Consider the following 12442-nt stretch of genomic DNA (forward strand, 5'->3'; position numbering starts at 1 on the left):
CAGCATGAACATATCCTACAGTAGCGGTGTCCTGGATCACATAGCACCTGGTGCCTCATACTTAAGCCTTCCGTTCCATATAACACAAATCAAATGACGTATCATCAGCTTGTGTTTTTGTCCCAAGGCTCTTCTTCAAGTGTTTACCGACTAAAACAAAGGCAGTGAATGACTAGACCACAGAATAGCTGAATATCACTGCACAGCACAATACACATCAGCTGAATTACAATCAAGTATGTGCAAAAATATTCACAGTTAATTAGTTAATTAAACTGCATGACCTTTGTAAGACAATTAATCTACAGGCTGTGTAATAAACATCAAAGCATCTTTATTACAACAAGATCAGCTTTTTGCATCTGAGAATTATTTAATTTTACAAAACAAACACTGGCCTAAACGATCAAACAATGGCCTGTTTGAGCAAATTATTACCTTAATACCTTGCGGTATATTATAAATAAATGACAGATTCACCAGAAATGCTGTGTGAGCCCTGTTAATTTGTTTTCTGTCTTCACAGACCTGAGCTTTTTGAGTGGAGCTCACTGGAGAAGAAGACGTCTGCAATTGACAGACTGGAACACGCCTTTAATAAGGCAGAACAACACCTGGGGATAGAAAGACTGCTGGACCCTGAGGGTAACTAACACGCACACACACACACACACACACACACACACACACACACACACACACACACACACACACACACACACACACACACACACACACACACACGCACACGCAGGAGGAGAAAGCCAAATTATATGGAGTCCCCTCAAACTGCATGCCCTCTGGACATGTACCGTAATTGGCCCAATTTACCACAATGGGTTATATTGTGGGTCTATGGTCACTCTGGTAGAAGGTCCTGACACCAAAAGCCACAAAAAAAATATCTGCTCGAAAAGAGTTTTGATTTTATGCTAAATAAAAAGATGTGGAGTCCATTTAAATCTGCTGGCTTTCATTGCTAAACTGGCTGCTGACCTGAGACCAGTTTACAGGCTCTTAATCAAAGCTGACACTGACAAAACTATTATTATGAACAGGCTGGAGCAATGATGAGGCTCCAAACTGGTCAGGTTTTCTGGAGATGAACTCCAGATGTGGTAATTGAACTAATTTGTTGTAGTATTGCTTTGAAAGACAAACCCTGGTCCCACTATGTGCCCTGCTGGAGACAAACATCAACACTGAAGACTAGGTAACTCTATCGACCTCCACAGAAGCATGCTGTGGTAACAACTAGAGCAGGACATGGGTATAAAAGCTTTTAAAGCTTTTATAGCTTTGAGAAATAGAACAATTCGGAGCCACTACGTCTCTTCCTAGAGCTTTGGCATTCGGCCAAACTGAAGAAAGAAACGAGAATGACCTCTGTCAGGAAGTGATCGAGAGCCCAGCAGCCACTCTAACATCTGAATCAAGGTGTGAGAAGTTTCTAGAAACTTGTTACAAACACTTGTAACTGACAAACTGGCTTGTGTGTAGTAGCCGTTTAATGGACGTGACTACTTCTGTGAAGGACAAAGATTAAACTTACAATAACCACCAATAACTGGACTACAGTATACCCCATTGGCCTTTGGGTGTAGTGCTGCTCCATGACTGTGAGGTGTGTGGAGTCCTTCTGGTGCGTTTTTACATTTGCTTTTGTGAGAACCAGGCAGAAAATATGTTAAACTGATCCAACAGACCTACTAACGAGGAGCAGTGGATACAGTTTGTCATGTGCAGTCAGGTTTTTACACACAAGTGTAATCAAATCAGCATTTTTAGCTTTTTAGTTAGCGTCTAGATTTCCTCATAGACGATACTGACGGTGCTTGGTTCACTACCATTAACCTTCCACAGGCTTCGTATCCTTGTGATTGCTAGAACAAAAACCTGCATTCTTGCATGGTGGCAAACATTTTTAGCCTCCTTATATTCCTGCCGTGTCCTGTCACGACAAGGTAGCATCTGACTGACAGATGTCCACCGTGATCTGAGCCAGCAGGCCCGAGGTCAGCCTCCACACGGCCCGAAGTGGCTAAACCAAGTGTGATGTGGTCGCGCACTTTGGCTCTGGGTAAACGAGCCGGCCGCAGTGTGTTACACTGAATAAATCAGCTGTCCAGATGTGTTCATCAGCAGCAGCAGTCACACTGGTTTATGTAACGCGGACATCACTTTTGATAAGATCAAAGCCGCTGCGCTTGTTATGCAGAGGACACGGAGCTGACCTCAGACAGATCCCACATCAGCTGGTGGGATCCTGCTGCTGGTTCCCAACATGAAGCAGGAATTTTTGGTTCAGCTATTAAGCGAAGGTATTTTTTTCCACCCCGTGTTGTTTGTTTCAGTCTCTCTCCCCTCTCTGTTTACTCTCTCCATCTCACTTCGCTTGCTTCTGTCGGTAGAGGTTCTCTGTAATTCCTCTTCACTCCTCCTTGTCTTTGTTCTTTTGTTTGAGCTCTCAGGCCTTTGTTAGCCTGGAATCAAAGCTAACATCCGTCTGCCATGTTGCAGCTCAGGTCTGAAATGTTACCGTATATCTGGGAGTCTGCATTTTTCATGCAGCCTTTAAGCACGAAAGCAAAAGTGTAGAATATTGGATGGATACAACACAGCTACATGCTCAACCCTTGGTCTAACCTTAAGCTACCTGACCTTACTGCACCCTTAAAACTAACTTTAACCTTCTAACAGCCACACTGCCTTCAGGCTCGCTGGCATTCTGACTGGGAGACTAATAAATATGCTCACACATGAACAGTAGCTGAGGTGAAATGATCCAGATCATGGGACTAAAAACACAGAGTACAAACTACTAAGACAGACCTTAAGGTAAAGCAGCGTGTCTTCAAGTAATCTTCTCAGTGATGCTAAATCAGTACAACATATCCTGATATTAATCCTTCCGTGTTTATACACACACCCGCTTACACATACACTACTTTGTGTCTTTCTTGGCTGCTGTGTCTGCTTCTTTGTGTCTCTTTTTCCACCTCTTCCTCCTCTCTGCTGTCTACACTCTGTGCATCACTCTGTTAATATACAGTACCCACGACCACCATTATATTAAAGGTGCCATCACATGCAACAATCCTCTTTTTAGGCATTTTGATACGTTTCTTTGACTTTCTGCTTGATGTTAACACATGTTGGGTGTGTTAGAAGTAAACTTGCTCATACATTTTGCTACTTTAGCCAAACTCATCTAAGAACAATTTGTGTTGTAGTTTGGTTATTGCCCACATCATGCTAAGCAGCTACCGCTGTGTTACAAGGTTCTGCGTGGGCTCCATTCACGGACGCCGCCCGGTGTTGTTTTGGCCGTTAACAGACCATTAGCTGTTAGCGCATCGTTAGTCGCTAGCTTTAGCCACACAACACCAACCTGGATGCTGTGACCTCTGACCCCTGTGACACTTCTGCAAAGAGGTGTGGCGATTAACTTCACATGGGACAGACTCCTAAAACAGCTTTTTTCACCAGGGGGCTTGAAATACACACAGACTGATCTACAGGGCTTTCTGGCATGAAAACGTACAGACTACTTATTGAAAGATTCAAGTCCAATATCCTTTAGCATGAAAAGCAGTGAAAGCACTCCCCTTTTATTTCCATTTTGCTCACTGGCTACTCTCCCTCTGCTCAAGCATTTCCTCTCTTTTTGCTTTGATTCTTGTGGTGCTCATTTATCTCCTGTGTCGCCCCCCTGCTGAGAGCTGTCTCCGTTAGCTTTACCCTAACCCTAACCCCGAACCCACCCGTCGGACAACTTTCCTCACACTCAATTTAGCCGTTGGATTCAGGCTACGATAAAAAAAGCAGCTTAATCACTGAACACAGGAAAATGACATGAATGACTACAGAATCAGCTTGTAGCCTTATAACAGGACATGTTTATTATTATTATAGAAGATGGCAGAAAACACTTTTGTAATTCTCTGAAACTCATGATGTACGGACAACAGTTTCATAAACAATGTACAGTAATACAAGAAATATGCAAGCCTCACTGTGACGGACCCCTGCAAGCCTGTAACAGGTACACTGTATAGAAATTATATAGTGATGTAATGTTGTTGAAAGTTCTGGTTTGCACTGGCCAACAAATTAAAACCTACAGTTCAGTTGCGGTTAGGCCCAACACTACACTGCATCAGCATGTTCCTTAGCTGATGTTGCTTCATGTTCACAGTACAGTGCTCATGCTTAATTTAGCATGTTAGCTTTGGTGAACGTCAAAAGAAGTGTTGTAAGTCATGAACTAAAGTTTGATAAAGTCCAAGTCCGACTTAGTGAATGATAAATAAACAGTTCCTTCTGTGCTCTCCAGATGTGGCGGTGCCTCACCCCGACAAGAAGAGTGTCATCATGTACGTGACGTCACTCTTCCAGGTGCTTCCTCAAACAGTTTCCATGGAAGCCATTCAGGAGGTGGAGACGCTGCCACGGGCTGCGACGGCTGGCAGCGTCACGAGGGTGACCACCGAGGAGCATTACCAGATCCAGACCCAACAGCGCTTCTCCCAGCAGGTAAGCTGAGCACGCTCAGTGTGGGGCTGCTATGACCGCCATGTGATGCTGTCCAGGTCCAGTGTTTTGAGTTTACACTATTACAGAACACTATACTTTTAATAATATACAAATAAATTCCATACACACTATACAGTATAGAGTATTTCGGAAAGAAAAGGTCTCTCCCCTCCTAATGAACTGCACTAAAATGTAAAATATACACTTTACATACAGTTAATGAGTAAATAAAAATAAAAACCAGTTTGTCTGAGTTTTACTAGACTTTGTCAAACTGACGGCTTAATTTCCTTCTGACAAATGATAAAACTGAGAGAATATAGCTAATTCCCTGCCAGGTCCACTACCCTCAGATTAATTAACGGCAAAATGAGTTTTAAAGCCCATCACAGATGCAGCGTGTGAGTGAACTCAAAACACTGGTCTTACATTTAGATTATTCATTTTGCACTTTTTCCCAGCAGTAGCCCTCCTACTGCACATAGAATCTTAAGTAATGTTTCAGAATTGTCTTTTTCTGTACATGCACCGCCAGATGTGGAGTAGCCATTATGTGTCAGCAAAGGATTTCTCCTTCATCTCTCATATTTCTTTGCTGATTTAAGTCAAACTATTCACAACAGAAACTTTTTTAGGAGAATAATCCACCCTAGAGACTTTAACAGGAACACCGGCGTTCTGCTACCATAGCAACCCGCCATCTGCGTTTCCGTGGGAACACATGCTGAATGACCTGCCTGTTGTTCATGGTGACATGGTGACGGTGGCATCTTTACAGCGATCTTGTCATTGTGCCCATGCTGTGGGATGTAGCTGTTACCATGGCAGCAATGTGCTTTAATGATATGAGGGTGCCATGGTTTCTTTGCTCTGCATGTGTTGTGTCTGCACTCCACTGTACACGCTCACTTGGTCCTACTTGTTCACGTTTACTGTATATTCTTTTGCTCTTTTGCTGAAGCGCTGAAGTTTAGTAGCACAATATATTCAGACAGCTAAAAAATGCATTTCCTCTAAGCAGCCGCTTTCGCTCCCTGCAAACCTGCCACTTTATCAAGATCACTAAATGGGTTTGTGAAATTCCCAGCAGGACGCTGTTCTCTTCTGTAGTATTTGAGGGAAACTGAAGGGGATGAAAGGAGCTGAGGAGATGATCCCTGCTCAGAAACACCCCCGAGCTGTTCTAAATCAGCGATGGATGGTGGCAGCTTTAAGAACAGCATTAATCGGAGAACGTCTGCACAGATCTTTGATAATAAATTTGATAATGAGCGATTGGGTAACAGCGTTACTGCGAAGACACGTTCATTTCCACAAGCAGTAAAAAAGTCAGCATTAAGTGAAGGTCTGAAGCCTTTTTTGCCTGTAGTGGTGCAAAATGAATTAAGATAGCAACCAGCCGCCACAAAGGCTCACAAGCACGGTTAAAAGGATTAAGAGAAACACTGTTTAGATTCTATTTTTAATGATAGATTTGATAATTAAGCCTTTGATAGCATGTGTACTTCTCAGTGGTGCCACAAACTGAGAGCAGGTTTCCTGCAGGAACCAGCGCTGAGGCAATTATCACAATAGTTTTAATCCTTAAAACTCGATTGAAAACAAGGACTACAGCACTTTAATGCCAAAACAAAAGAATATACCATGCACTTGGTGGCCACAGCTTATCACCCATCAGCATCTCGCTGGGTCCTCTGCATCCACCTCATGCGAATGCTTCTATGAACCTGCTTTGTGGCCTCCTACACAAGTTCAAACCAGTTCAGGCCCGTCTCTCCTCTCTGGGTTGGTCTCAGCGTACTGCCTACCTCCACTACAGATCACGGTGTGAGCTGCAGACATCACAGTCCCAGGAGACTCTGATCTGATCTCGTCCCCTAACCTGTCCATCACCACTGCAAATAGGAAGAGGCTGACAATTGATCCTTGAAGCAAACCCACTTTGGCCTTGTGTCATTCCCACGATACACATGTCAACCTGTCCATACATATTCTGTGTCACCCTCACATACTCCTCTGCTACGTTTGCCTAGGGCTGTGTATTGGAAAGGAACTGGCAAACGTGGGCATGATACAGTGGCTACTTAAAACTCACATCACATATAGAAAATGTCATGAATCAAATTTGATGAAGACTCTCAAGTCAAGTGGGCTTTTATTGTCATTTCAACTATATATTGTTTAGTACAGTGAAATGAGGACCAAGAGACTTCAGGACCAAGGTACATGCAACATAAATTACAACATAAACTGAAGAACTAGCTAACTAACTGTGAGCTTTAATTAGCTAACTAGACAAGACAGATTCACATTTTTATAAGTTAAAAGAAAACTATTCTAAATCTATTCTTTGCCTATAGAAGAAAGTGAAATGTCCAAAAGAGACAAAAAGAGACAACAGACAACATAAAGTGCTCATGCACATGTGCAGATAAGAGCTACAGAACAACAGAACAACAACACAAAACACAAGTTTTGATACATTTGTGGTGATGAGGTAATGAGTTGAGGTAGTGGGAGGAGAAACAGTAGACATTTCTGCGATTAGCAGCAGTGACAGACAAATACTTTGTCCAATACTAAGTTAACAAGTAGTAGAATGAAGTGCAAAACAGTTCCGGCAAGTATAAACTCAACAAATAATCAAATAAGCTGTGTAATTATTGTCAAAGTATTAAGATCTGCATTTGTTTCAGTCTATATATTTTATATAACATTAGAAAAAACATAATTGCATTCATCATTACGTCGATAGGAAATTGCACTTCTAACAAATAAATTAAAATACTGGTTGAATTATTTTACTTGTTTTAGTTGAGATGGAAAGTCACTTTGAGTTTATTTTTAGGAGCGAGAAAATTAAAACATAAACCAACCACCTTGTAGCATTAATTCTCAGCAGATAGTCTCCGTGTTAGTGGACTAACACTGGAACGGCAGTACTTCTTGTGCCATGAAGCCCCACAACAACAGAACTGAAGTAATTACCCTCTCAACATCTTGTGCACACTAAGCAGTAGCGGTTTTATGTTCCCAAGCCTTATTCAGCGTTTATGTAATCAGCACACATCTGTCCAATCGCACACTTCTCCATCCATTTCGTAGTCACAGAATCAGGGTAAGCTTTCACAGGCAGCAAGCAGATGTTCTCCCCCTCCTTCCTCCTGCTTGTTTCTAGGCACCCCCACTGCACCCGCAGGTGGGAAGTAGTCGACTGACTGCTTTAAGTCAGGAGTTAGCAGCGGGCACACGCTTGCTCATCCTCTAAGTCCCCACCTGACATCTGAAGCGCTGGAATTAAAATGAACTGCTGAATGGAGACGGACCAGTGGAATAAAAGTCCTGTAAAAGAATCAACCAAATTAGAGCCAGCGGTTCTGACCTTTTAAGCTGAGTTAAACTGAGGTCAGTGTCATGCTATCGCACAGAATCGCAACACAATGGAGACACCTTCTTGGAGTAATGGCTGATAATATTATTATCTCATTCAGTTTAATGGCCGCATATGCCCACCTTCATCTGTCTCAGTGGAGAGAAAGATCTGCACCTTCTGGAAATCAGACAGTCAGAGAGAGCGATGGACAGGTAGAAAGAAAAAACAGGGAAGTGTAAAATATATAAAGATGAAGAGATGCAAGAGTAGAGAATGAGTGAGATGATGGAGTGGGAGAAATGGGAAGTGTCGCATGATAATAAAACAAGAAAAACATTATTGACAGGGACTATTATCTGTCACCTCCGTCATCTGTCATCCTCTAAGCAGGGCTGTCACCACCTCCTTACATCGGCACCGTACTGTACCTCCACCTGGGGCTCAGGGAGGAAGAGCAGGAAAGAGCAGGAAGGTTTCAAGTTTTCAACAATTGTTTTAAATTTAAATTTGACAAACTCAGCTTATCCAAAGCTTTCTGAATCCCAAGCCAACACTCACCCACACGGCCTCCGCCCCACATCTGGTGCTCGGAGGAGGCGAGTGTCAGGAGGCTGGGTCGGCTGCTCCTCAGGGCAGGAGAAGTGCCTAATCCCCCCTGAAAGACAGAAAGAGGAAAACAGCAAGGTGTACATCAGAGGCAGACGGAGGAACGATGACAGGCGAGGAAGAGCAAAAGAGGAGGTGAAAAGGGAGATTGATAGCTGGGGAGAGACAGACGGACAGGGCAGGATTAAACTTTTATGATGTCTCCGGCAGAAAGGTTGACTTGGTTGTAGTGAGGCAGCGTTTCACCCTGCTGCTTCAGAAACAGCGGCTTGGGAATGCAACACAAGTGGATTCAAGTTATTAGTTCCTCAAAAAAACTTCAGCTGTTTGAATAATAAGAATAAGAATATTAACAATGGAATGAATATAAATTTTTTATTTGTAAGAGTGACAGTCAGTCCTTAAATCACAAAAGCAAAGTTCTCTTTGCAGACTTTTTTGTGAGCAGAATCAAGGCTATACTCTGACCTACAGCTTATATCATTCATTTCTTCCTGCTCCAGAGTGAGTCACTAATGAAGTATTCTTTGAAATAGACTGTTACTGTACGTGTTAATGCACATAAAGAGGCAGGACCCAAAGACACACTCCAAAACACTCATCCTCCACTTTTACGTCCTCCTCCGAAGCTCATTCACGAGCTGTTCAGTGGAGTGACGTTATGGAAGAAGAACCATCTACTTACTGTAGAAATACAACTCGGTTTTACCTCTTCAGGCACAGATGGAACCAGCCTAAAACTGCGTTTGAACTCGCTCCCCTTCTACTCCCAGCCATTGCACTCAGATAATTAACCACTAGCATTTGCTCCATAATTAGCTGCAGAGCATTACAACTTTACAGAGCTGCTACTATTTTTGGCATCAGTGTGACTAAGTGTGAAGCCGGATATTGATGCTACACAGCCTGCGAAAACCATCTGAAGGTGGTTTTACTAAGAGCGGCTCACCGCCTCAGCCTTGGCTCTGTGCTGCCGTCTGTCATCCATCCATCCACATCCTCCAGACAAAACATCTGTCCTGTCTGTGCCGTTGTCACGTCTGCATCCTCTCTCTCTGGGTTTCCATCCAACAATGTTTGTCAACTCTGAATTTGGACACTGCAATCTGTCAGAATATCACATTTACAGAAACATAGCAGACTGAAAGTACTGGACAGATTTTAATTCTTGCAGTAGGTATGATAACATTATACCCACATAATAGTCAATTCTCAAGTATTAACAGCACAATAGTGATACAAGCAGAGCATCAAGTGAACTGAAGGATAGTCAACATCAGCTCCTCTGCCCTGTTTCTAAAATGCATATACTCACACAACTAAACACTGCAGCTGATTGTAACAATAATATAATGAAGTCACGTTATGAGGTAACGGTAAGTTATAACAACACACTGTTAAACTCTAATGGCTCATAGTTACGTTTATGGTGAAAGTAATGTAGTTTTTTTTTTGCCTAACCCACACACACGACTTCTCAGTTAATGTTATATGACAGTCATCCTCTCCCCATTCACCCAAAGCACCACCTCCTGTTGTGTTTTTTTCAAGCCCTGAAACGTTTCATTTGTTAAAAACAATATGATGCTCTGGAAAATGTTGTTTGCAGAGAAATGCAGTTTTTAGGAGATGTCTTTTTTTGATGAATCCAACCTAAATGTATAAAAGAATTCTGTCACAGCGTATCTCACTGTTTAAATTTAAACACGTGTTCCACTGCTGCATATTTGATGTAGAAATTCCATTTAGCCTAGGCTTCATTTCAATCTGCAGTATAAACAGTTAAAGTAGTAACATCATATTTGTTATGTGTTACTGTCCAACACAGCCTTCTACATCTCTGCAGCCTACAGGACCTAGTGCAGTTCTTTGTTTTCATCTTCGGAGAGCATGAAATATTGCAATTTGCTGAAGTGAAAATAACCACTTCCCAAAAATTATTTTTTAGACTTTCCATTTTTCTTGTAAATGTGTTTTTTGACACGTTGGTGATGGAAACGCACCTAATCTGTATTTTATTTTTTTATTTCTGCTGTTTCAAAAGTTCACCTAAAATTAGCCTGACATTTGGATGGAAACGGAGCTTATGTGTGATTATTCATTTTTTTCTCTCCTCCTCTCTGCTTCCTTCTCTCGCCTCTTCTCATTTTCATTTTTCATCATCACTCACTCCTTGTATACTGCTGCCGCTTCTCCTCCACATGACCCCTTCATTTTGCGTTTCTTCTTGCTCTGTTTAATTTGTCTTTTGGATCTTTTGCATTCTGTCACCTCTCTCCTTCTGGCATCTCCTGCCCACTCTCTCTCCCCCTCCGTTCTGTCTCCCTCTCAGATCACAGTGAGTGTGACACAGGGCCGAGTGCGGAGTCCCTCCCCTCAGCCTCGCTTTAAAAGCTATGCCTACACCCAGGCTGCATATGTCAAGTCGCCCGAGCAAAAGAGGAGGCGTTTTACTGATCAGGTCCGCGCCAACATTTCATGCTAAACGTCCATGTGTATGTGCATGATCTGGCTGCTCTGGCTGTTGTTGAATCTGCATTTGTCTGTGTCATTTACTAAAGAATGTCCCTCACGATCAGAAGTTTTTGATTGAAGAAAACAAATCCCAGCAGCGCCTGGTGAAGATGTTTTATCCCAGCAATTATCTGATCCGATCTTTATTCAGTAATGACGTGTGATAATCACCTGTTTTAACACAGAAGTTATTTAAGGCTAAATGACACCACTGTACAGTATTTGTGAGTTGGACATTTTTTGCATTGTGCTTATCACTCAGGGTTTTAATTAAAAGCCATGGCTTGACATATGTGGAACGACTCACTTCAGTTCATGAGCAGAAGTGATACTAATCACGTTTATTGTTATTAGTAGCGACACTGACAGCGCGGAGGCAAAACAGCGTATTGTTTCGAAATTTGAGGAAACTCCTAACACAGTTTGTTTGTTTGCTGTAAATGACAGGGAACATGTAACATGAGTCAGTTACTTCTTTGTAGCATAAACAATAGAACTTGGAGCTGGCGTGACTCATTTTAGCTCAAAATTACGCCTGCCAGCACCTCTAAAGCTCATTAGACGTTAAAACACTGAGATGAAGAAGTGGCAGCACTTCCTTTGGCAAATATCTTCTAATGCATCATCCATCATTTATGCAATCAATCCCACCTTTTCCAAAAAAGAGAAAGTCACAAATCCTTGCAGATCTGGTACATAACAGCTGGAGACATTATTTTAGACAGTTTAAATCGAAGGATGGTTCTGAGCAACAACAACAACAAAAACAACACACAGCTGCCTTTGTATGAAGACATTACCCACTAGCTGTGATGTTCCAGACCTCACTGGTATTACAGGATATCTTTATAACAAATCTCATTAAAGTGTTCTGTCCCATCTTTATTAAATCATGTTCATTTTGTTCAGGTTAAACAAACTAAAAATAAAATTTTAAAATTGCTGAACCTAAAACCTTACTGTATGTACAATAATTCCAAACTCAGCTTTAAAAAAACTGCAGTGCTAGAATGTAAAACGTAAACTGCATCCAATGATGGATGCAGTTTGCGTCAGATTTAAATTCCGATCCTCCAGCTCCTAGAGTCCAAACTCCAAAATGTGCATGAGTGTTAATGTTCTTAATAATTTAGTTGGAAAAAGATAAATAGTAAAAATTTAAATATTCTACTTCTGTATATGCCACTAAACAAATGTAGTGAACGGAGCCAGTTATAATATTTTGGGCACATTTCAATAAACTGTTGGTAAAATAGTGAAAAGCTGTTTACTGTAGCATTTATCTTCTGTAGTGTTACCAAATTATATTAGTGACAACAACCAAACCAACTTTCAACATTACACCAACACATTTAACACATTTAACACCCTGAATACAGAACTAACCCACATTTGGATACGTCCTCTGTTGGT

At 41.8% G+C, this 12442-nt stretch overlaps 1 protein-coding gene across 22 annotated transcripts in view; it reads left to right on the forward strand.

The window, feature by feature from the left end:
• dmd (dystrophin) overlaps nt 1-12442 on the forward strand; it is a 192541-nt gene that overhangs the window by 78248 nt on the left and 101851 nt on the right. For 21 of the 22 annotated variants that reach the window (XM_055507121.1, XM_055507119.1, XM_055507109.1 and 18 more), the window contains exons 8-10: nt 527-645; nt 4337-4536; nt 10848-10976. In XM_055507121.1, coding sequence (XP_055363096.1) covers nt 527-645; nt 4337-4536; nt 10848-10976 — 448 coding nt within the window. The remainder of the gene's footprint in view (nt 1-526; nt 646-4336; nt 4537-10847; nt 10977-12442) is intronic. The other variant, XM_055507115.1, reaches the window with a different exon arrangement.

The sequence above is a fragment of the Betta splendens genome, chromosome 2 (genome assembly GCF_900634795.4).
Source record: "Betta splendens chromosome 2, fBetSpl5.4, whole genome shotgun sequence".
Taxonomy (NCBI): Eukaryota; Metazoa; Chordata; class Actinopteri; order Anabantiformes; family Osphronemidae; genus Betta; species Betta splendens.